The 25,182-nt window shown below is 37.9% G+C and overlaps 1 protein-coding gene across 5 annotated transcripts in view; it reads right to left on the bottom strand.

Annotated features, from left to right (window-relative positions):
- Positions 1-222: 222 nt before the first annotated feature.
- Positions 223-25,182, bottom strand: part of ip6k1 (inositol hexakisphosphate kinase 1) — a 37,961-nt gene continuing 13,001 nt past the window's right edge. For 4 of the 5 annotated variants that reach the window (XM_052590446.1, XM_052590449.1, XM_052590450.1 and 1 more), the window contains exons 2-6: positions 18,036-18,439; positions 8,214-8,418; positions 6,938-7,119; positions 5,677-5,852; positions 223-3,291 (exon numbers count right to left, since the gene is read on the bottom strand). In XM_052590446.1, the coding sequence (XP_052446406.1) occupies positions 2,797-3,291; positions 5,677-5,852; positions 6,938-7,119; positions 8,214-8,418; positions 18,036-18,258 (1,281 nt within the window). In that variant the 5' untranslated portion in view covers positions 18,259-18,439 and the 3' untranslated portion in view covers positions 223-2,796. The remainder of the gene's footprint in view (positions 3,292-5,676; positions 5,853-6,937; positions 7,120-8,213; positions 8,419-18,035; positions 18,440-25,182) is intronic. The other variant, XM_052590447.1, reaches the window with a different exon arrangement.

The raw sequence follows: 25,182 nt of genomic DNA, 5'->3' as shown, positions 1-25,182 counted from the left end.
TTTGGTTAATGACTTTCATTGTATCAAAAAATACTGAGGTGTTTCTCAAATTATAATTTATTTTTCATATGTTATGTTAGGCCATTGCACCCTAAATGTTTATGTGTAATAAATTATATGCTGAATCAAGTCGAATTTATTTAGCAATTAATTAATTGATACATCATGTAACTAACTAGATTAAAAATCAAAACATCAAAATAATAAAGAGACAAGACAACATTTCTTTAATAAACAATTTATAGCTCACATTCGTAGTTGTCATATTTTTTTTCTTAAAAAAATACCTATCCATGCAACAACAATAAAGATAAAAGGATCTTTTTCTTTCTTTTTATGCCAAATCTATGAATCCGTGTTCCTGTCTTCTGTGTTGACAAAAAAGAAAGGTTTAATTACACAAACCAGTTACACTTTAATCAATGACGCCAACATGTTAGGAATTACGTTCTCTTAAACGTAACTTGAGAACATTGCTCATTATTTATTGTGAGGGAACACATCACATGTGGCATTTGTTCTTCAAACATTTCCCTTCAGCGGTTACAGAAATGATCGGATGACTTTGTTAAAACAGTTGTTAAACAAACACTCCTGGGTGTCCAGGTTATGGCTATTGACCAAAATCACACGTCTAAATACAGACACATCCCTACGGCACAACTCCGCATAGATGCCATGTTTTATAATGATGATTTATTATTTATACACATGATCACCAATAAATGTAGGACAAGACGAATGAATGAAGTTTATATATTTGCTCAACTGCTACCACAAGCAGATACGATGTCTGTTTCCCAGAGAATGAAAAAAGTGTCCATTTTCAGTAAAAGGATGACACCATAGTGCAATAAATGCTTCATCTAGACAGAGACCATGCTGAAGGTGTCATGATGAGGAGACGATCTCCACTCGACTGCTGATGTGACTCACAAAGACAAACCTAGACACCAATCTTGCTACATTTGCTGATGGTGGGCAGAATGTCACTGCTCTCAGAAAAAAAGGTACAATAGCTGCCACTGTGGCAGTATCCTTTCAAAAAGCACTAATATATACCATTTATATAATAATTTGTACACTTTAGGTGACAAATCTGTATATTCAAGGTACTAAAAGAGACCTTTTATGGGTAAGTAAAGTACAAAGGTGTACTTTTGAAAGGGTACTGTCCCAGTGTCAGCTTTTGTACCTTTTGTTCCCTCAGAGTGTACAGTACGTGTAATTAAAAGACAACACTTCTAAATAAGTCTGAAAAAAAGAAACAAAAATAAAAAATCATGCTCTTGTAATGTGTTCATAATAATTTACAGTGCAGATGTTAGTGAGCACTATCTAAAATAAGCTTCTTAAATTAGTCGGTTTATGTTGTTTTTCAACAAAACAAAAAATTGTTTAAAATATTAAGACTTGTTTATAAAAAAAATAAGTCAAAGATAAAATGAGACCTAAATCAAGATAAAAATGTAATCTTTAAACAAGTGTTAATACCTTACACAATTTAGCTTTTCAGGATTTGTTTTGAAGATGTTTAAATATTTTGACAGATTAAGGAAATTATTATTATTATTATTTTTACAGTGAGGCTTACTGACAGGGAAAGACTTTGTAACACATGGGTAATCTAAATTCAAGACTAGAAATACACTATCCCACCAAAACCCCTACGACTTATAAATCACGGAGGGGGGATCAACAAAATTGTCCAAACTCTTAACATGTAATGACTGCTTTTAACGCACAGAGTAAGACAGCTACCAAAAAGCCCAAAATATAATAACAATAAAATAAAAAAGCATCCTCTGACCAGTTAAATAGGCTCGCATAGCTAAGCTGTGAATTCAACTATTGCCATAAGGCCAGTTTCATCCTCTTGTCATCAAAGACGAGTGGTTTAAATCTCCTTTAAATGCCCCGACTCCTACAGTAAAGCTTTGACCAACTGCTCTGAGCTGAATTTACTCCCTTTTAAACTCTTGGAGAAATACTGAGTGTTTATACAGAGAACATATTTCACTCTCCCTCACCCAGAAAAAAATAAAACATCACAAGAGAAAACAACATTGCATGAAGATATTTTTTTTAAAACCATTAAGATTCTTTTCTTTTTTTTTTTTGCATGGTGACATTATTTTTATAACAAAGCATATCTTCCCTGTCTCATTAGTACAGTATGATGGGAACACATAATGATACAGCATGTTAATGGCAAAGTACAGTTGCTAATGTGTGTCTGGAAAAATATGTTATGAATTATAATAAGAAGAATTTGGGGGAGAAATGCTTTCAGGCTAAATTTGTCATGAAAATAATGTCACAAAAATCTTAAAGGTCCTAAAAATAGGCTTTGTTTATGCAATACAAGATTTTTTTTCTTTTTTTTTCTTTTAGGGTGACCTGGATTTTTCTTCTTGAGATTCTCACATGTACACACACACACACACACACACACACACACAGAGACACGCTTTCTCTCTCTTTAGCATTGCCACACTCTAAGAGAGACCCTGACTGCGGACACGGCCTGAGGTCATGGTTCATTCCTGCAGTGCTTCAGCGGGCCACATGGTGGCGATGAATCCATGGGACAAACAAACTGAAACCATCTTCTATTGAGGGGAGGCTAGGAGCCATTTCTTCTCTGGCAGCAGAGACAAGAACCTTCATAGGTAGAGGTCACCTCCATTTCTTGTGTACACCAATCCCTCACGGTTCAAACACACCTTTAGGTTTGTGTCAATGTGCAATCTCTACAAACGTCTATGTCTCTCTATGAAAAGCTGCAGGGCAGAGCTACTGGTTCTCGTTGCGGATTTCCTGCAAAATGTCGATGAGGCTCTCCAGTCCGAGCACGTATCCGCGGTCAGGTCCGTCGTGGATGGTTTGGTCATCCCGGAAGCCTTTGAAGGTGCTGTGGGCGAAGTCGATCATGCGCACATCCACGCTCAGCGTCTGGCGAGGCGTACAGGGCTCCGAGGCCGGAGGGTTCTCCACACAGCCCTGCTTCTCCGGCTCCGAGGCCCTCTGACAGCCAGCGTCCTCAGACTCGGGGTCCTTGCCCTCGTAGATGATGAGCAGCGAGCTGGAGTAGAAGCGGTACGAGGCCTGGCGCTCCAGCACAGCCTTCAGGCTGCATAGTTTGCTCAGGATGGGCTCGAAAAGGTCTTTACGCAGCTGCGTCCCGTTGTGCATGAACTGAAAGAGTGCGTGTCGAAATCCCTCGATAGAAAGACTGCGGCCATAGTACTTGTTCCTGCATAGATAGTGACCGGTGTCCATCTGGTAGACCTGCAGAACAAACACAGGAGACACAGGGGGCTTGAATGATTGGGAAAACACATGAACAACATGTGAGGAAAGACGGCCAATGTGGGTTGTACCTTTTGACATAAAAATAACAAAAATGTTATCAAGAAGAGAGTGTAAAAAGAATGCCCCTTCCAAACTGTCTTCACTCAGACAAGCTTTGATCAGTCTATGGACAGAAATGAAATCACCCTGCTTTAGTCCCTATTGCTCATGCCTCATTTTTGAAAAAGACTGAAGAAATGTTCTGCCATTCCTTTACAGGTCTATATATCAATATCAGTCGATGTGTTTTCATTGCATACAGCATGTAAGAAGACTAGTTAATAGTGTGAACTGCTCCCTAAACTAAACTGTATCAAAGCAAAGTATTAAAATAAAAAGTTATGATTAATTTTTACTTGATGGTTACTCCACATGACATTTAGTTATTACAGTTTTTTTAACAGTTGTTAAGACACATTTAACAGTACTTTATTCACTTTTTCAGCTTGGCACAGCTGAAAATGCACTAAATCTACCAAAACATTTTGTAGCTGCCTCACTAGCACAGGATGTCACCTAACAAACACACTCTGTCACTCATAAAACAAGGACCTAAGAAACACTAACAGCACTGTGGCATTACAGAATATCTTCTTTTGTAAGAGTTCTTTACAAAACAAGAATGACAGCTCTCTGCTGTTTAGAATTCACTGCAAATATAAGTTACATCCATATTTACAATAAAGTATGAAATTATTCAAAAGTTCCCATCTTGTAAAGATGGTATTGAAACTGAAAGGCTTTATATTTGGTATATATTTCAATTTGTTAATATAAAGTGCCAGCTGGGTTGTAGCTATATCAAGTTCAGGCAGTGTTTGTGTCTAAATGAGAAAAAAAATCATGCAATTTAAAGATGTGGCCACTGAATGCCAAAGCAGTGATAAATGATCCACAGTTTTGCCACATGAAGCTGTTGAGCTCACTGTGTGTGAAGAGCTTTGAAAAGTGGCCTAAGTATTGAGAAATGGGTTTGTAGCAATAAAAAAAACCAAACCTGGCACAACTTCTTAATTTTTTCCCTTTCTTTATCAAGAACACTTATAGTATTTGTCATTTATCCATTTGTGTGTGTACACTAACTCAGGCTCTGGCTGGACACCTGCTTTATTACACTAAGAGCTGATAAATGTCAAATATTAATTGTTGGCTTCAAATCTCTTGTTATCTCCAAACACAACCATATTTTTGACATTGATTATGTTGCATCAACTAGTGCTATGACAAAGATCATAAATGCTGTCTATTATGTGAGCAAATATCTGCCAGTGTGCTAAGAAAAATCTACTTAATAAAAGTTAATAAATAAATAAAAATAGTTTTATTGTTCTTCTTGTTTCAAGAACAAGAATACAAATGACTAACCTAAAATTAGTTTTCATGCCAGTGTAAGGGATTCCTGTCCTATTTTAGTTTTTCCAACTTGGGCTACCTACAACAGGCCGAGGTTAACCAACTACACTCTTAAAAATACAGCTTCCAAAAGGAGTTGTGGCAACAATGCCATAAATATACCATTTTGGACTCTCAACAGAAGGTTTCAGAGAATATTTTTTATAATAACCCCCCTTTCTTTCTAAACAAGAAGAAAATGTTAAATCTAAAGTACCATTTTCCACTAAAAAGGGTCTTTAGTACAATACAATGGAAAGAATCTATGGAAGGTTAAAGTTATTTATGGATGCCAATGAAGAACCTTTAAAGGGGTCATGAACTGACATTTTGAAGTCATTGAACTATAAAAACAACCTGCATGTTTCAGAATGCAATTTTTTTCATTTTAGTCTAAAAACAGTTTATACTAAATGCAGTCTTGATATCATTCAGATGAGTCATTTATTCTTACGTATGTTAGTGTTATTGTGACAAACATGCACACATTTACTAGCCTCGTCTGCATTTTCTGGTGATTATTAAAGGGATACTGGCTCGCAGAACATGATTTTTACTCCATATTTTAACACTGCATTTGTAACATAAGTAATGTAATTTTGTTGACATTAGTAACTGTAATCAACTTACATAAATGTAAAAAGTAATGCATTAAATTCTTGCGTTATCAGGAGAAGAAATTAGAATACAGTAATGTGTTATACTCTGTCCACGCCTATTCAAACAAAGCGTTATGATGAGGGGGTTAAAACAGGACAGAAAATTGCCTTTTAAGTTATATTTTTTGATTAAAAATCTTGATGACATTATAAATGGACCTCAAAGAACAAAACAAAAAGGAAGTTCATGACTCCCTTTAACTGTAAGAGTGTGAAACTACCAGTCATTGCAGTTGCTCCACTAAGCGTCTTGGGTTAAAGCCATACACACCTGCATGCCACACACACGCACTCCTAATGTGGCAGATGTGCTCTGCTCACACTTCTTCATCTGCCGGGCAGCTTTCTCCTCTGACGCGTCATCGCCGTGCTGACGGGTGCCCATCTTCAAGTCCAGGATGCAGGGGTAGACGAAATGATGCACTACGTTCTCCAACAGCAGGAATTCTGGTGGAGGTTTATGGTCAAGAATCATAGACAACAGAGGAAACATACATGCACAAAGAATGTTTATTTTTTTTATGTATTTACATCAGTGTCTGTCTGAATACTCAATTTCGATTGCGTGGAATTGCCTGTGTTAGAACGGTGATAATAGTGCTGTTTTTGAAGTAATTACACTTACAGCTTAATTTTTTATAAAGGGATGCTAAATGATAGCTGAAGATTTAATTATCCCATATTTAACAAATTTCGAAAATGTTTGTAATTAGTCTGTGAAAAATTAATCTGAGTTAAACTACAGACAACGAGAGGTCCTCTGTGGTATTCCTAATAATCTCATAGGATGGACATTCACTCGTATTACTGGACAAAGCCATCGAAAAGAAGAGTGTGTGTTTACTATAAGACCATTAACTATGACAAGCTTGACAATGTTATTATAATCTGCCCGTCGATGATTTCTAGCCAAAGCCTTTCATAGAAACAAAGAGTTCTCTCTTTTGAAAAGCAAACTAAATCATTTATGATTAATGAGGATTTTTGAGAAATTCCAGTTAGAATCCTAAAAACATGAACATCTGCTTCCCGTTCCTGTGAATTACATATTTTAATATATACGTGCTTCATCATATTTAATCAGATGTTACAATGCTTTTGAGAAACAGCCCACAACTCTATTTCATTATTTTTAGGCTGAACTGCATTTTCTGGGAAATGCAAGACCTGATGATATATGACTCACAGAACCATGAAAGCAGAAGAGTGCCTGCTAATTGTAAACAGATTTACATCATGCATGATTTTTAATGTTGATGCATGGAGTTTAAGGTTAACATGCGACTGAATAACTTTTAGGATTTGGTCCTTTTGGATTTGTTTTCAAGTGACTTTGTATTGAAGTGGGGACCTCTCCCATTTTATGAACCACACAAAATTTATTAAATTAATTTTATCTGAAAAGAAGACTATTGAGGCAAGCAGTTTCAAACTTTTTAATATAGCTGGCTGCTTCCCAGAAAGTAAAACTGAATTTCTCTGTCAACTATACACTGTTTATGAATAAACTGTGCTGTTCTAGAGCAGGATACTGTAGAGTTTTCTGTCTTTGGAGTCAGAGCGCATGCGGCTGAGCTGTTGTTTGTGGCAGCGCAGACTCCAGGGGTTGTGGCTGATCTTCTCTGAACTCAGGCCGCTGTTGCTGTCCAACATCTGGAAGGGCACATCTGAATGCATCTGTAGGTCCAGACGAGGACTCTTCAACTCCTGCAGACTACACAGACACACTAATAACCAACAAAGCAGTGCAACTGTGCCTGTTGAGAATGTTTTGTTATTGTGAAACCCTTAAAATAAATGTATTTTATATGGGAATGTTTCATTGGCAAATACACAAGTTTGATTCAGACAGATGTACTTGTTATAAAGCACTTTTTTGTTATTATCACAGTTCAATTTCAGTATCTTCTTACTGCTAAGCCATTAGATCCAATGAATATATAATCTGAGCTCAGCTTGATACTGGTTCAGAATTAATGTGTTTGGAAAAACACATTCTCTGAATATTTGTTTTGCCATATTTCATGAATAGGGTACACCTTGAGGTACATTTATATAAGAATTAGAAGTTCAAATATGATATTTTGTATAAATCTATGTATTTTGCCCTTTGCAACCAGGGCTGCAAAAATAAAAATATAAAGTAAATGTGAAAGAATTTTGTATAAATCTATGTATTTTGCCCTTTGCAACCAGGGCTGCAAAAATAAAAATATAAAGTAAATGTGAAAGAAATATATATATATATACACATACATACACATGCAATCCAACAATTAAATCAGAAAATGCAATGTAAATAAGTTTAATGATCTATAGCTGGGTGCCATCAGCATAACAATGTACCAAATTTATGGAAGATTTGCCCTAAAGGCACTAGATAAATAATAATCAGAAGAGGGCCCAAAACTGAGCCTTGAGGCACACCACTAGTAATCTTAGACAACGTAACTTAATCAGACAGCGTAATGTAAAGTAGAAAAATGTTCAAATAAGCAACGCTTAACAATTTTTGTTAAAACAACATATTTTTTCCCCATATACTGTATGATACAATGTAAAGGTGCTGAGGGCACCCTGGGAAATTTTTTTTTTCTATTCAGAAATTTTTCATTTCTTTGCTAAGGTTGATAATTCTGTTTTAATAGCAGAGCAAATGACAACAATTCTCGATCCAAAGATCTTCAGTCCAAAGTATGGTTATCTATTTCATATAGATAGACTGTATCTAAGAAAAGTATTCCATCTTGTCCTCAGCAGTGGATTCTGTTACACTAATCACCAGCGTACGGAGCAGCATTCACTCACTTGTCATTGCTGTCGCCATCGTGAGCTGGTCTGTCCTCTTTTTGCTCGCTGCTGGAGCGGTAGAGGCTACGGCGAGAGTGTTTTCGGCGAGGCTGATCTCTTTCGGACAGCTCTTCATGGTCCAGCCCCTCGCTCTCTTCGTATGGATATGCCACCAGATTGATGTAGCCATCAGAGTCACCCTCAAAACACACCAGCACCACACCTACAACATCAACATTACTTAGAACTTGTGCATGCTAAGAATCCAACAAAGAAAAATGTCCAAAACATCCAACAATGTTTTTTACATTGATTTAGTTCATATGAATTGCAAATTATGACTCAAAAAATGTATTCCAGATTAAGGACTAAATTATTGTTTCAATAAACGTAGATATTACATTAATAACAACGTGTCATTTTTTTGCTTCTTGTGTATTCAAGCACTTTAAATTGGTAGTTGTTTTTAAAGTCCAAAGCCACATTCATGGAATGACAAACCAACACACAATTACTGACCACAATTCATTACCAAAAAATGAATAGTAAATATTATTTTAGCACTCCTCTTTTGAATGATTGATTGCATTCTGTACATTCTGCCAAGTCCAATAATTATTCCGTACCAATCCAAATTCAAGTTTCACCTTCAGCCCCATGCATTGACACATTGGTACCTGTACTTATGACAAAACTAGTTTGGGTAAAGAGAAGGTCAAAATGTATAGTGAAGACTGTGCATGGACTATAACTTCAGAACACTAATATAATGAAGAAGATCAAACATTTGAACAGTACATGTGGTATGATGAATAAAGAAGTTCAGATGGATGCACATGTGTGGGAAGGACAGAATAGCAGCTTGTGGGAAGGGCTGAATAACCCATCATGCATCTGTGCTAAAGCTCATTTTTAGTTCTATGATGCATCCTCAGTGATGTCAGCTTAGCAACTCGAGCTCATGAATGAAAACTGCAATGATGCTAATGAGCCAATTCGGGAAGAGCTCTGTTTAATAGTCTTCTCAGCTCCACATCAGCAGCCTTGAGAAGACCTGTGCTGCACACCCGGTCTGATCTGCAGGCAGTTCTTTTCAGGCATCTGCTCAGCCCGGCCTTTCATTACACATACGTTTTTCTATATTCTGGCTGCTTTCAAAGACGTTTTCTTTTAAAAAGAAGCATCTGATCTGTGACACCCACAAAGACTAGAGACAGTGTGTTAAGTAAGCCAACAATTATTTTTAATTTATAAATGTTTAAAAGGAACCATTTATAAATCATTTACATTTAGTCATTTAGCAGATGATTTTATCCAAAGCAACTTACAAATTGAGGACAATAGAAGCAATCATAGCAACAAGAGAGCAAAAGTACACAAGTGCTGTGACAAATCTCAGTTAGTCTAATACAGTACACATTGTGAGTAAAAAATAAATAAATAATAATAATTAGACCAAAACAAATGGAACAGAATAGAAAAGAATAGAATAGGTAAGTGCTAGTATTAATTGGTCAGGTACTACAATGTTGAAGATACAATGTTAGAATATGTTAATGCAGAAAAAACAGATCGATGGGCAGGTTTTGGTAAACAATTAAAGACTAGCCCAACAGGGAATAAAACCTATGGAAGGACATCATGAATGAGGTATTAGGAAGATTATAGATCTCTCTGATTAACTGAAAGCTAATTTATGCAATGGAGAAAACCTGGACAGAATCACGGAGCCCAGTCATAATAATTTAATTTACTGTATAATGCAGAATGCGACAGAATTTTATGAATTTTAATCATAAGTAAAAAGACTGCTATTTAAATTTAAAGTCTGCATGTTCTGTATTTCTCAGTGTATGAGCGGCACATTTTTCGTTTACTTCACATACTCAAGTATGCCTGATGTTTGTAATGTTTTTAGTGTCTGCTATCTCACTAATATGAACACCCAAACTTCATCTCCAGAGCTGCTCTGAGTCACTTCCCCAGCATTTCATCATTTAATTTGATTAAACTATTGTCAGATATACACAGAATCTCAATGGTCCTCGCTACAACACGGCAAATTGAAGGTCTGGTTCATCTTGAAGAAATGATAACAGAACATTGCATTTCTATATATAATAATAACATATTAAAACTTTTTAAGGAGTATCACACATTTAATTTCATATTTTAATTTTACCTTTTGACTCATTACATTGTAAAATATTAAATACACTGCATTATATACATTCTTTAAGCCTTCATTTGATTATGACAATAAATTGTACTAAAATTATAAATCCAGAACATTTAAGAGAAAAGATAGAAACCATGAAAAGTTAGTTCATAAGGTTCAATTGTCTTAAAAATTAAAAAATATTTTATTGTAGCTTTTGAATTATTATGAATTTTAAATAAATTGCTAAAAAGATTAATAAAATGTAATCAAAAAATCAAATAAAACACAGGGCCCTAATTGCAGATGCAAAACACTAGTTTTAAAACATTACCTGGATTTCAGCATTGATGATCACAATTATACAGTAAGTCACAATAAAAAACAATCTGACAAAATTAATCATGCGCACACGGATTTATTCAATAAAACAAGGACCACTCTTACTTCTTAAGAAGATGAATGCTTTGTGCAAACTGTAGGATTGAAATAATTGGAAGCATATTTCCTTTTTTTTTAGGTGATGATTTTGCCAGCCCTAAAACTTCTGAAACACTTCTAACACTAATCTTTAGTGTTTGTGCTCATCCTACTCTGTTGACATTTGAAAACAATGCCATGTGATTCAAAAGGACAGGGCTATTTATAATCCTTGCTGTGACTAAATGAGAAAAAATAACAAACTTCAATGTTACTCTAGCAAGGCCTGAAATAGTCAGTGGAAGTTAAAGATGTCCGGCATGCATTTTAGCCCCTTCAAAACTCACAGGGAGAAGTGGTTCATATGGAAGGCATGCTGTGAATCTAGAACGTGACATGTTTTCGGGGGTGGTGAGGGTTAACACAGGACAGATGCAAAAATACATGAGTGTCACACATACAAATTCCACTGAAGACAAATAATAGCAGCTCAGACTGCCAGTTATGGGCGGCCTGAACTATGCTATATGAACTGAGCCTTTTTATAAGAATGCAAACCTATTTTAGGACAACATTTTTCCACATCATCACATATCTCAGAATGTCAATGTAATCTTGTAAGCATCGAGGAAAAAAAAAACAAAACAAACAATTCAGGTCCCAAAATAAATACAGCATGGAGGAACATTTACCTATTCTTTTAACTGCTGTATCTGTTGTTTTTTCTTACAGTCGTAAGACAAAGACAAGAAAGATACAGGTATGTGAGGTATGGTGAATATTAAGAGATTTTGTAATTCGAGGGGCTCATTTGTGAAGTGTGTATATAAAATAATAAGTGACAAGGGCAAATATTCCCTCGTAGGGCTGGCCAATATGACCAAAAGATTTATATAATCAATTGATTCATTTAACCCATCATTTAAAATGTAATCCAATTAAAATGTAACAATTACATTTACAACAAAACATTGCATTTTATTTTTTGTCAAATAAGAATGTATAAAATAAAACATGGATGAAAACAATATCTTGGTTGCATGATATTCATTAAAAATAATTATATTATTACCTATTTCTTAGTGAACTAAGCCTACATTTTAGTATACAACAGTTATAAGCTATTTCTGTCATAATTTGTTCAAGTTAAGCCCGTAAAATTTATCCATAGAACTCTGTAATGTAAAAAGCATATCATCATCAACATTAATTTTATTGTGATCTCGATATGATATGGTGCATCACCCAGCCCTAATCTCTTATACAGTAGATGGTTTCAATGGCAATAGCATAAACAAACGTTACTTGGCGTTTATGGCCATAACTTAACCTCTGGTTAACCCAAATACAGTCAATAACAACATCTTGAGTACATCTTGAGTAGATTATTTTTGATAACAAGCTTAAAGGCCGTGTTGCAAGGTAAATTTTTTAACGAATATGTGCAATTTGCTTGTTGGAAATAAACATTTAAACTGTTATCCATCGATTTTATGTTGTTGGGTATCACAAAACGGAATATAATACGAAAAAATAGGTACTATCTTACAGCGGTCTCCTTTCCCCCACAATGCATTGCATCACGTCACGTTGGGGAGAGAATTTACCAAAGCCGCCTTGAGAGCATTGAGAGTGACTAGAGAGACGAGAGTATTCAGATAGCGCAGAACGCAGATTATAGATAAATATATATATATAGATAGATAGATATACTAGATACAGTATATAGATAGACAGACAGACAGATAGATAGAGAGATATCGACCAACAGCGACCCAAATGCACTCACTTCCCTACAGCACAAGCTTTCTAACGCAGTTTACATGGGACGGCACCCACACAAGCTCCTGTCAAACACAGCGACAGACACACGGCTACGTTTGCAACAACATTTTCACCGGAGGACGAGATAAACGCTTAGAAACGTCCATATAGCTAGCATGATGCCTTCTATTTCTAAATGACAAAGACAAAAAGTTTATCAGTTCTATGACACTATGACAAAGGTTACCAGTAGCTACTTATCTGAACTAACGTCATGATCACTGACCCTAGATATAAAGAAAACGTTGATTTTTCACTCGGTGCTATTCAATGACAGTAATAAATAAATAAAATTATATATATATATATATATATATATATATATATATATATATATATATATATATATATATATATATATATATATATATATATATATATATAGATATGTGTGTGTGTGTGTGTGTGTGTGTGTATGTGTACGTATGTGTGTGTGTGTGTGTCGTTATTGTGCACTGTGCACGTAAACTAGCTCCAGTGCTCATTGCTGCGATGTTAAATGATAGCAACTCACCAGGAAACTTCACCCTCTCCACTCATTCTCCTCGGACCATGCATTACAGGCTTTGACGGACATCAGTTCTTGGCAATTCCTCATTTGCCCTCTCACGACTGGCTCGATCGAAATTACACAGCTACGGGCCATCATACATGTTTGCTCTCGCCACCTCTTCCTCATCCCGGTCATTCGCTATAGTTCTGATGCTGCGCGCGTTCCAGGCAGGTTTTTGAGCTCGTAATCACTATTTCATACCACTACTAACGACTTTGTACCATTCCATGTAAGTTACGCCAAACTTTCTGATCGCAAGTAATTGTAACTAGATTATTTATTTTATTGTAAATCGTTTTTTCAACGTGTACTATCATCGGGCTGTCATCGTTGTTTCGCGTGCTGTGTGACCTCGGAACTCGGAGTGCATCGATCTAGTATGAGACACGAGTTCACGGGTGGTAAGTCACGGATTTGATTGCCGTTCCTGTGCACTTTCATGGGTTTAAGGTTGAAAAAACACGGGTTACGGGTTGCCTGGAACGCTGCATAATACTAGACTGAGGCTACCTTTCCTCGACCTCTCCCTAACATGACGTCATCACCGAGTTGCGTAAAAAAACTGTTAATACCAAAAACTTAAAAAATAGGTCTTTAAGACCATTTTTGAGACATTTTTTTAAAATGATATCCATATCTTGAGTGATTTATGTACCCATTAATCGAAAGTGGTGTTTAACCTGCAACATGGCCTTTAATATGTTTTCGGCATAAATCAGACAGTCTTACTGAAAATACCAATTAATTCTCTCCCAACAGGAGGTGCTTTAAAGCGGGAGAACAGCTAGGTTACATATGTAACCCTCGTTCCCTGAAGGAGGGAACAAAGATGTTACGTCAGAATAGACTGGTAAATGTGGTCTTGCCTAAGAGCCCAATCACCTTCGGGTGGTAACAAAATGAGCCAATGGTATGCGGAGTACCTTGGTCTGTGGAATTTGCATCGTGAGCTCCACCCCGCTGTGTGGGAGCAGTGCGACCAATGTGCTTCACTGAGGAGATGAGCCAAGTGGCCCCGCTGGGGTTATATACACAACCTAAATGTTCCCTTTCAGTCGATCATGCTCTGTGTTACGTCAGAATAGACTGACAAATGGGGTCACCAGTAACTCCAGTGACCTGCATAAGTAAAAGCACCTTGTTGCGAGGCCAGCGTGAGCAAATGGCTATACCTTACACAGGATGCACTAGGTAGCATTTTCCAGCTGGAAGTATGCTAACAGGTTGACTGCTCATAAGAGGTCTTTCAAATTGCCAAAGAGGGGAATCACAACACATGGAGGCACCTAGTCCAACACAGTGGCTGACCGACAGGGCATGCACACAAGTGCTAGACACCAACGGTGCTGGAGGAACCCAGGGTTCTGAACTGTGGAACTCACCTGAGGGGAATAGCGCATGCATCCAGTCCATGGAGTGGAATGGCACAGCAAGCAGAGTGACACCGAGCAGGTCCTGTTTACGGGCCCGAAGGGGCAAGTACCCGGGAAGATACTGGCTCTACATGGAGAATATAGAATCTCGCAAATGTGTTAGGTGACGCCCAGCCTGCAGCTCTACAGATGTCTGTTAGCGAGGTGCCATGTGCCAGTGCACAGGAGGAAGCCACACTCCTAGTTGAGTGAGCCCTCACCCCTAGGGGGCATGGCAGGTCTTGAGCCTGATAAGCCAAGACAATAATATCCACTATCCAGTGGAATAACCTCTGCTTGGAGACAGCCTTTCCCTTCTGCTGGCCTCCGTAACAAAGAGCTGGTCTGAGGTCCTAAAGCACTGAGTTCTGTCTACATAAGTGCGGAGCGCACGTACTGGACAAAGCAGCACTAGGGCTGGGTCGGCCTCCTCCAGGGGCAGCGCTTTCAAAGTCCACCACCTGATCTCTAAAAGGAGTGGTGGAAACTTTGGGCACATATACAGGCTGGTATCTCAAAATAATGTAAGAATTGGCTGACCTGAATCACAGGCACACTTCATCGGCTGAAAATGAGGGACGAGACTGCTGCCGTGATAGCTAGTTGGCTGCATGATTAAGCCTGTGTAGGATGTGAATGGCACTAAGTGACCTCAGATGCTTCTGACTCCACAAGAGGAGATGGTGTGCGAGTTGCAACATGCGATGGAAGTGTAGACTGCCCTGATGGTTGATGTACGCTACTGTCACAATGTTGTCCATATGGACCAGAATTTGCTTGTCCCTCAGCAGGGCCATGAAGAGGTGCTGAGCAATCCGTACTGCTAGAAACTCCAGGGAACTGATAGCCACTGAAGTCAGGGTCCTGTCCAGGAGCCTGATACAGCATGCCAGTTGCACATGGCACCCCAGCCCATGGCAGATGCATCTGTTGATACAACAACATTGCTCGTAAGCTGCGCGAACAAGGCAACTGAGTCTATTTCCATATTGAGAAAAGAGATCCTCTGCATAGGGGAGAGTTTGCTCTTTTCCCAGTTGAGCCGTAGACCCAGACGAGTGAGTTATCTGAGCACCAGATACCTGTGCTCGCACAACTTGATCAAAAGTTCAGATTATGCCCATGATAAACAATGCACACTGTCCTCTTCAGGGTAACGTTATTCTTCTTGTGTAATGATGCAGTATAGTATAGTGCTACTCACAGACAGCTCTCAGTAAATCCGTAAAGTGAAAGTGAAACCAGTCTCACTTTAAACTTTAATTCCATACCTGAAAATCATAGCTATGATCCAACTTAATTTTTTGTTATGTTCAACCTATGGATATTACAGATGTTACTGATTTAGATAATGAACAAAAATGCACCTCTGCATCCTAACTCAAGCTACTATTAAATGTGCATTTCTAAGACAACACAAAAGTGATATTATTGTTAATTTTATAAGGCAACCCAAACCTGTTTCTTGATTTGAAACAATATCACTCATTAGGACATGCAGAAACTAAGAAATAAATTTTTCTATTTAGATATTTATTTTGTCAAGGAAAATTATTGGACTAGTTTCTACAGCTTTCACTTTGGAGCAAAAATCTGGCTTTAAACTTAAAAGAAATAAAGATTCAACATTATTGTGATAATTATAGATATCGATTGATATTTTTGGCCATATCGCCCAGCCCAACTGGAAGTTAATGTGGTGAAAGTGAAAGTCACGACATTTGCCAAGTATGGTAACCCATACTTGGAATTGGTTCCCTGCATTTAACCCATCTACATGCACACACAGAGCAGTGAGAAGTGAACACACCCTGAACACACACACAAAGCCGTGGGCAGCTATATCCAGCACCCAGGGAGCAACTGGGGGTTTAATGCCTTGCTCAAGGGTACTTCAGTCATGGGTATTGAGGGGGGAAGAGAGTGCTGTTCATTAACCCCACCCCGAACTCCTGCCAACACTGAGACTCAAACCTGTGACCTTCAGGTTACAAGTCCAACTCTCTAACTATTAGGCCACAGCTGCCTACTTAGGGGCAGGTGCGTGCACCAGATGAAACCGTCTATAATGGGAAAAAGCTGCTGTGACTTAAATCAAATTAATGCATTTATCAGACGCTTTTATCCAAAGCAACTTACAGTGCATTCAGGCAGTTTTCAGTTAACATGTGCTCCCTGGGGATTGAATCAACGACCTTGCCCTGCTAACACAATGCTCAACCACTTGAGCCACAGGAACACTGACTTAACCTTCAACACAGAATATGAAGAATATGGGTGAAGAATATGAAGAGAAACAATGTGGGTGATGTTTTCCAGGGCTTCAACAAAGGATTATACTGATAATTTATTAATCAAATGACTATTAGAAGAATTAAAGTTAAGATTTAACCGAACACATCAACACAGATTATTTTACTGATTAATCAGTAGATTATCAGATGTTTTCCGAACTATTTTCTTGCCACTGTTATTTCTGTTATATGTTTATTTTGTTATTGGGAGGAAAGCACACAGCACATATTTACATATGCCACTCTCTGCAGTTTCGGGATGTTCACTAACAGTAAACTGCTGCTTGCTTATATCGAAATTCTTTTTTAGGACTTGTGAAGCTGGACATCTCGCAAGAAGCACTGGAGCAGCTGGCTTCCCTCAGTCTCTGGACTCTGGCTTTCCTCTGACATGACACTGATGTAATAACATCTGTCTTCACAGCACCTGCTCTTCAGGGCTCTGTTTTGTGTCACTACATCCGAGCAACTATACCATGATAATGTCTCCCATGACAGTTCATATCCTGTCTCAGACTAAGTTATGTGCAGCAGACAGACCTTGCCATCTGATAACAAACAGGCATTATGATGAATAAGTGAGAACAGAGCTGTGTCATAGAGCTGTTCATGACATACACAACATGAATATAAGGATGACAAAACAAAAAATGACGGACCAACTCAACATATATCGTTGCACATCGGTGATCCCAAGCTTGACATACAGCATCATTGTGCATCGGTCGTCCTGAGTTCGACATATAGCATCATTGCACATAGATCATAAAAGCGAAAACATATAGTGTTGTTATGCATCGGTCGTCACAAGTTCGACATATTGCATCATTTCTCATCAGCCGTCCCAGGTTCAACATATAGTGTCGTTCCACATCGGTTGTCCAAAGTTCGACATATAGCGTCATTTTGCACCAGCTGTCCCGTATTGGACATATAGCGTTGTTGTGCATCAGACCTTTTTCAGATCCCGTCCCTCCTCTCTCCTGCTTCGCTTCCTGTCTACTGACTGTCCTATCAAAATAAAGCTAATAAATGCCAAAAATAAATCTTAAAAAAAAAAACACTGGTTTTAGAATGAATCCAAATCCACCTAAGTTATGTATCACAGTTTTCCCAGAATCTTTTTAGACCACGATTGATCTTAAAAAGAGTGCAATGCATCAAGATCATCCTTCTTACCTTTGTATTCGGGGGTGAATTCTTTCATCTCCGGCGGCAGGGACTCGTAAAAGCGCTGCTCGCGGCTGATGAGCGGTTTGCAGACGGTGTGGTCATCGTAACGCATCATGCTGGTGTGGCCGCCCACCTGGTGAATGAACGGCTCCAGGGGGACCCCGGCACGGCTGTCCTGCCCCTGGCTGGCGCTGTGCTTGCCCGCCTCCATAGTGTGCGGGACACACATGGCGTTGGAGGGCCGCGTGGAGCTGGGGGCATGGGCTCGGGTACGCAGGCCTGGCGAGCGCGGGGTGCACGGGGGCGGCTGAGAGCGCACGCTGCCGCCTGGAGGGGGAGGAGCCAGCACGCTGAGCGCTGGGATGATCAAGAGCGCTGGGAGCGCCGGGAAGGATCCTTAACACTGCCTTCTAGAGGAAAAGGAGGAAGATTGCAGTTTAGAAAACTGTCATTTTAAATTGCAATAATATTTCTCAATTTTACTTTTTTCTCAATTTTTTATCAAGTAAATGCAGCCTTGATGAGCAAAACATACATCTTTCAAAAAATATTACAAATCTTGCTGATCTCAAATTTTTTAACACCACTGTGTGTTGATCAATGTTGCCAATTTTCGTTGGCAAAATTGAGCAAAAACAAGCAATATTATGTCTAAAATGTAATTCACTTATTGTTTTACTGAACTTGAATAAAATGATTAATAAATGTGTTCATGCATCTGCAAAAAAAAAAAAAAAAACGGTGTGAGATATAAATTAAGTTAACTAGGCCTACATTAAATTATACAAATATTTTATACATTTTTGCTTACTACAATTCAGAATGCCTGGAATAATGAGTTTTAATAGACTAATATATTAATGTGCGTGCACTCTGTGTGTGATTTGGTGATAAAGCCTACTTGATAATGTCAGACTTCACATCATTACAACAAGTACGTGTGCGGCACATTCTTATTTGCACTCAAACAGAGTTTTGTTTTTTTAAGAGTAAAAAAAACAAACGCCAGACCACTGATTCGTCAAACCTGCTTTCCTTGTGTTCTTCTGACTATTTTGTAGTAAGTAACGAATATACTAGGGGGAAATTTATTGGAGTAAAAGTATACATTTTAATTAGGAAATGTAGTGGAGTAAAAGTTGTCTGAAATATAAAAACTCAAGTAAAGTACAGATACTCAGAAAAAATACTTTAAAAAATACTTAGCGGTTCTGTTGTGTTTGTGTAGCAAGTTCAGTAAAGCAGGTAGTGACGATTCTCTCTGGCCAATCCGTGATCAACCGTTTACACGTCACATTTTGGTAAAGGCATGTTTCATTTGGAACCTCAACCGAGGAGGTACTAAAAAAAGCACCAGGTACTGTACCCAGTGGAAAACCCCCCAAAAGTGAACCGTACCGAGCCGTACTGTGCTGTACTATGCAGTGGAAAAGGTCCAGATGTTGCTTATAATGAAGGATTGATGAGGGTGTGGAAAAGTCAATGTGATGTGCACTTAATGAAAAACATAATTTAGAGTGGTTCTGAGTGGATTCTGACTGGGTTCAACACCTCTGATTTGTGACTGCGTTCACACTCAACAGACTGTCTCTAAAGGGCTACAATGCTCAATGCTGCAATAACATGATGTAAATTCACAGAAAAAAGGGAATGAAAAGGGTTTGCTCAAAAACAAAACTTTTAATATTATTACTATATTTCATCAGAATTTTGCCCAGCCTAACTTGAGAGCGACTAAATGACAGAACTTTCATTTTTGGTTGAACAGTTTAATAAACAGAATATAACAGCATAAGCTGCCTGTATATTAATTAAATTGCACACCAGCTAAACAAAACAAACAGAGGTTTATGACCTTCCATTACTGCATCTCCAGGGCGTTTACAGAATGCTATGCAGCCCTAGAAATAAAGCTGGCATCTGCTGATCTCAGAGCCTTTATTACATTAGCCTGAGTCCCATCAGCTCAAAGACACACGGAGAGGCACCCATCTCTAACAATGTCTTCAATCTAATCCTAGTTTTACCCAACACACGTATTCAGCTCTCATCAACTATTACAAAAACAGACAAATGAGTGTTTACATGCCCTCAAAATTGAAGTTGTCTTTGAAGTTTTGATGCAATGAGTCTGATGCCTCAGGAAGGCTTAGCTCCCATCGACTGCTTCATTCAGGTTAAAAGATCCTTAATTGAAGTAATGATCCAGCAGTGCCTAAACATGCATTCCAGGCATTCGTGGTAAAGCCCCGCTGGACATGTCTGACTGTGAATTCCTACTGTCAGCTTAAACTGCTTTATCGTTTTAAGTCAATGAGCTTGCATCTGCTAGAGATGTGCAATATAACATTCACTCACCAATGCTAGACAGATGATTTAATATCAAAACAACCAAAAGGTGTTTTTCTTTTATTTGGCTGAACAATTTTTTTTTTAACTCACTGAAAATCAATGACAACATTAATTTGACTGTATAATATTAATAAAAAAATTACCACCCCTATGTACAGTTGAAAAACTATATTTCATAATATATAATATATTTCATAACCAATTTTGATTTGCATTTTTTTTACAAGCAATTGGGCCGAGTTTATGGTACATCAAGTAATGGTGCGCTGTGCATCCAATCAGATGATGAATTGAGAATCTAAAATCTGAGAATTTATTAGCCAGTGGCTAATATTAGACATAATTTAGATTAGATTAGATTAGATTCAACTTTATTGTCATTGCACATGTGGATACAAGGCAACAAAATGCAGTATAGGGCTGCAAACGTGTGTTAAGAGATATAACAGCTAAAAAAAAAACAACAACTACAGACTATCTGACAAGCAACAGTTTATTTATTAATGAATATTCAAATACGACACTAGTGGTTGTTGGCTATTGTATCATATGATCAATATGATATATTATTGCCCGCAGTTGTTGAAGCCATAAGAATGGCAAGAGCGGAATCCAAATCTTCAGTACTTATCCTGCTTGATCTGTCTGCTGCTTTTGATACGGTTAACCACGATGGTGGTTTGAGTCTTACCTATCAGATAAGTTCTTCAAAATATCTTGGAGAGGGGAGGTGTCCAAGCCACAACATCTACCTACTGGGGTGCCTCAGGGATCAGTTCTTGGACCACTTCTGTTCTCTGTCTAAATGGCATCATTAGGTTCTGTCATTCAGAAACATGGTTTTTCATACCACTGCTATGCTGATGACACTCAACTCTCATTCCTGACTCCATCCTCCGCTTCTTTAACAGACATTTCTTGCTGGATGATGGACCATCACCTTCAACTCAACCTTGCCAAGACAGAACTGCTTGTGATTCCAGCAAACCCATTGTTTCATCACAATTTCACCATCAAGTTAGGCACATCAACCATAACTCCTTCAAAACAGCCAGAAGCCTTGGAGTTATGATTGATGATCAGCTGACTTTCTCAGACCAGATTCTTAAAACTGTCCGATCCTGCAGATTTGCTTTATTCAACATCAAGAAGAACAAGCCCTTTCTTTGTGAACATGCTGCACAACTCCTTGTTCAAGCTCTTGTTCTGTCCAGGATGGACTATTGCAATGCTCTCTTGGCAGGTCTTCCAGCCAGTTATATCAAACCTTTACAATTAATCCAGAACGTGGCAGCAAGATTCATTTTTAATGAGCCGAATAGAATACACGTCACACCTCTGTTTATCAATTTGCACTGGCTACCAATAGCTGCTCGAATACAATTCAAGGCATTGATGTTTGCCTACAAAACTACCACTGGCTGTGCACCCATTTACCTATATTTATTATTCAGACTTATGTCAAAAGAAGCACAGAGTCACTTTTACGGACTTTTAAATTAAATGTTCCCTCCTGGTTGAATGACCTCCCACAACTCAATCTGAGCAGTCCTTAGCCTGTAAATCGCACGGCGCAGGTGCACTCAAGCCATGTCCAAATCCACTTTTGCTATTTTAACTACGAAAAACGGTCCGTGCGCCCCGTGCTGGGGTGCATTGTCTAAACGTGTTGTCCCTATTCTCTTAATGAGTAATGGGTGTTTTTTGGGCGTAACGTGCAATAAACCAATCAGGGTCTCATCTTCCATTCCTTTTAAGAGCCAGTTGCACTCGTGCCATTACGGATTTGCTATTTACACAGCCGAATTTGGCAAGCACAAAGACAGAACACGTCTTTGAGATGAAACGCAAATAGATAGCCTAATTCTGATACATGCGATGACGATCCATAATAACCTGTAGGCATTTATGTATGTATAATTAGCCTACAAAAAATTCTTATGCATTTCAATCCTTTAATTTGTAATATTTTGCATATCTGTGTACTGCTGTGTATCCCTGTGTTTAATAAGCAGCGTGTACATGCGTTGCGGACAATCCTTTACTAACAGGCACTTTAAATAACAAAGAAAAAACATTGCGCCAGACTTTAGACCAGGTTTGAGTTGGTCTATGGCGCAGTCTATTTTCAGTTACTTAAAATAGCAATGCGCCAGCAATGCGCCTGAACACACCTCCTTTTTAGATGCACACCTCTTTTGGGCGCACAAATGAGTGCAAATGAATTTGCTAATTAAACGATGTGGCGCTGGACGGAAAAATGCGAAAAGGCTGAAACTAGCAAACACACTTGTGCTGCGCCTTGCATCGCATTGTGCCGGGTGTATTATAGGGCTCATGGACATATTCTGGTCTAGTCATCCGGTCAAAAGGAAACAGTATTTAAAGTTTGATCTCACTGTACTGTCTGCTCTGGATCTTCTCCAGTCTAAACACAGTGCGGCCTGCTTTCATTCATGTGCCAAGACTGAAATGAGACATTGTCAGTGTTCAAAGCTCTCATACCATCACTACTGTAGGAAACAATACGCAAATAGATAGACGGGCCAAGTAGGTTGAGGAGTACAGAACTATCAGGGATGCGATCAATTGCAATTATTCATTTCAAAATAAAAACCATTAAAATCAATTATTAAAATAAAATCACCCCCTTCTCAATGTAGTATTCTGACAAATGCATACTTGAATAGGAAGATTATGCTGACCTTTCTTCAGAGTGGATTCACTGGGACCAGCACTTAAAGAACCAGAGCGGAAGTACATTCATCATGCTGCTGCATGACATTAGTGCTGATCAATACCCATTTATTAATAATATGATGATGAGCTTTTCAATATTCAAATAACACTCAAAACAACAGTGTCAGTGTAAAGCACAAAGAACTGCAGGTGTACCGTTGTTTCTTGCTGGCCTACTAATAAGCTGCTAATTGGAAATGCTGGTACTCATTACTGATTGAAGCCATTCAGAGAAAGTAGAACGAAGCTATATGACGCCTCAGGCTTCGCAACAGGACATGAGGGAGTGTGACCCCATTTATAATGCTTTATATTACCCATCCCACACAAACTGAGGACCACAACTACATTCCTGATCTGTGAGGTGCTGTTTCAATACATTTTTTCCTACATAACACCACACATCATATCAGGATAACTACTTTTTGTTGGGCAATAGACTTCCCCAGAAATAAATAATATTACCATTTTATGTCACTGACTTTAAATTATAAATAAACAAAAAAAAATAAATCAAAATCGAGCATTTGACAAAAAAAAAGGAAATTAGCAACAAGTTATGTGTGGTACAGTAAAGTAAAAATAGCACCAGATCTACATCTGCTATCCAGATTTATGATCAAAACATGCAGTGGGAAGCTTTTATATAAAATATAAAACATCCGCACTACTGATACTGTGATCTTACTCCTGCAATTCACAAGAGCTCAGACTCCTCACATCACAAGAGACAGAGCCATTATGGGTAGTCAGTGACACCATGCAGCAAAAAAGATATCTATTATTTCCATCCATTTTTGACCTAAATAGCCTGCAGAATCTAGAAGATTGCAGCCAGCAAATCTAAATACACACTGGAAAGTTTGAGAAGTGACAGCTGCTTTAACGATGTGAGATCATGAAGTTAATGTACAGTGTGTGCTGTACTAGGGTTGCACTCACTAGTCAAATAGTTCTACTAATTCATAGTTGACTTGCACAGAGACCTGAAGGGCAAAAAGCCATAGAACTGAAAATGTATGTTTTTACCTCTAGAACTGACAATTTTCCATCTGTTTCAAGCCATGAATCTCTAGATCGCTTCTCAAAAGAAGAAAATCACCATATGTTTGCACAGAATTTTCTAAACTTTTTCTTTGAAATTGTCTCCAATGTTCTTAAAATCAAATTAGACATCTGTCCTCTTACTGCCATTTTTTTGGTTCCATTTTTTGATAAAGAAGGTAGTGTTGTGGCCTTTGCATCATTGCTTGTTTGGCACAGAATATTGTTGTCTTGATGTGAATATTGTTATATTGTTGTCCTCCCCACAACCCCCTTCTATATCAGTGTGGTTTAAGGATTGAACCTTCTTTTTAAAACTTGAAAAAGTATAACATCAGAGGCAAGGGGAACACTTAAAAAAAAAAAAATCATTACCTACTTTAATGAAACACATACCCTGGAGGTGGTACTTATTTATTTATTATAATTTTTTCCCCTGTGTAATGGACCTTTTTCATAAGTCCTTTTGTTTTAGTTGGGGATCATTAATTGGGATGCATAGGATGTGAACATTATAAAATGGTAAAGTGCAATTTTGCACTTTAAAATGGCCAAACAAACAAAAAACACACAAATTGCAAGTTCTGGCCACTCTGGGTACTAAGACTATGGTCTTTCACCAACTTAAATACAGTAAAAACATATGCAGAACAATTAATATGAATTAAATTAATATTTATCATACATAATTTTAAATATGGATATGAATATTGAATATGGAAAAAAGGGAGAAAATTATTTCAACTTGATAAAAAAATTAGAAATGCATGATATTATCGGACCAATATCGGAATCAGCCGCACTGTTGCCATACTTCTTATACTATTTAAATAATATTTAGACTGGGTTTCTGATTAAATAAAGCACTAACTGATGTCATAAAATCATGAGTATGTTTTGAATTAAAGGTCAGAACCTAGCTTATTTTCTGTCCAATCAGATGCTCTCTAGAATCTGAAGCCTCCTGACCAAAATATTCAGTAAACACAGAGATCAGGCCTGCAAACATAAACACTCT

Source organism: Carassius gibelio, chromosome B22, assembly GCF_023724105.1.
Source record: "Carassius gibelio isolate Cgi1373 ecotype wild population from Czech Republic chromosome B22, carGib1.2-hapl.c, whole genome shotgun sequence".
NCBI lineage: Eukaryota > Metazoa > Chordata > Actinopteri > Cypriniformes > Cyprinidae > Carassius > Carassius gibelio.
This window is presented reverse-complemented; position numbering and strand designations above follow the sequence as displayed.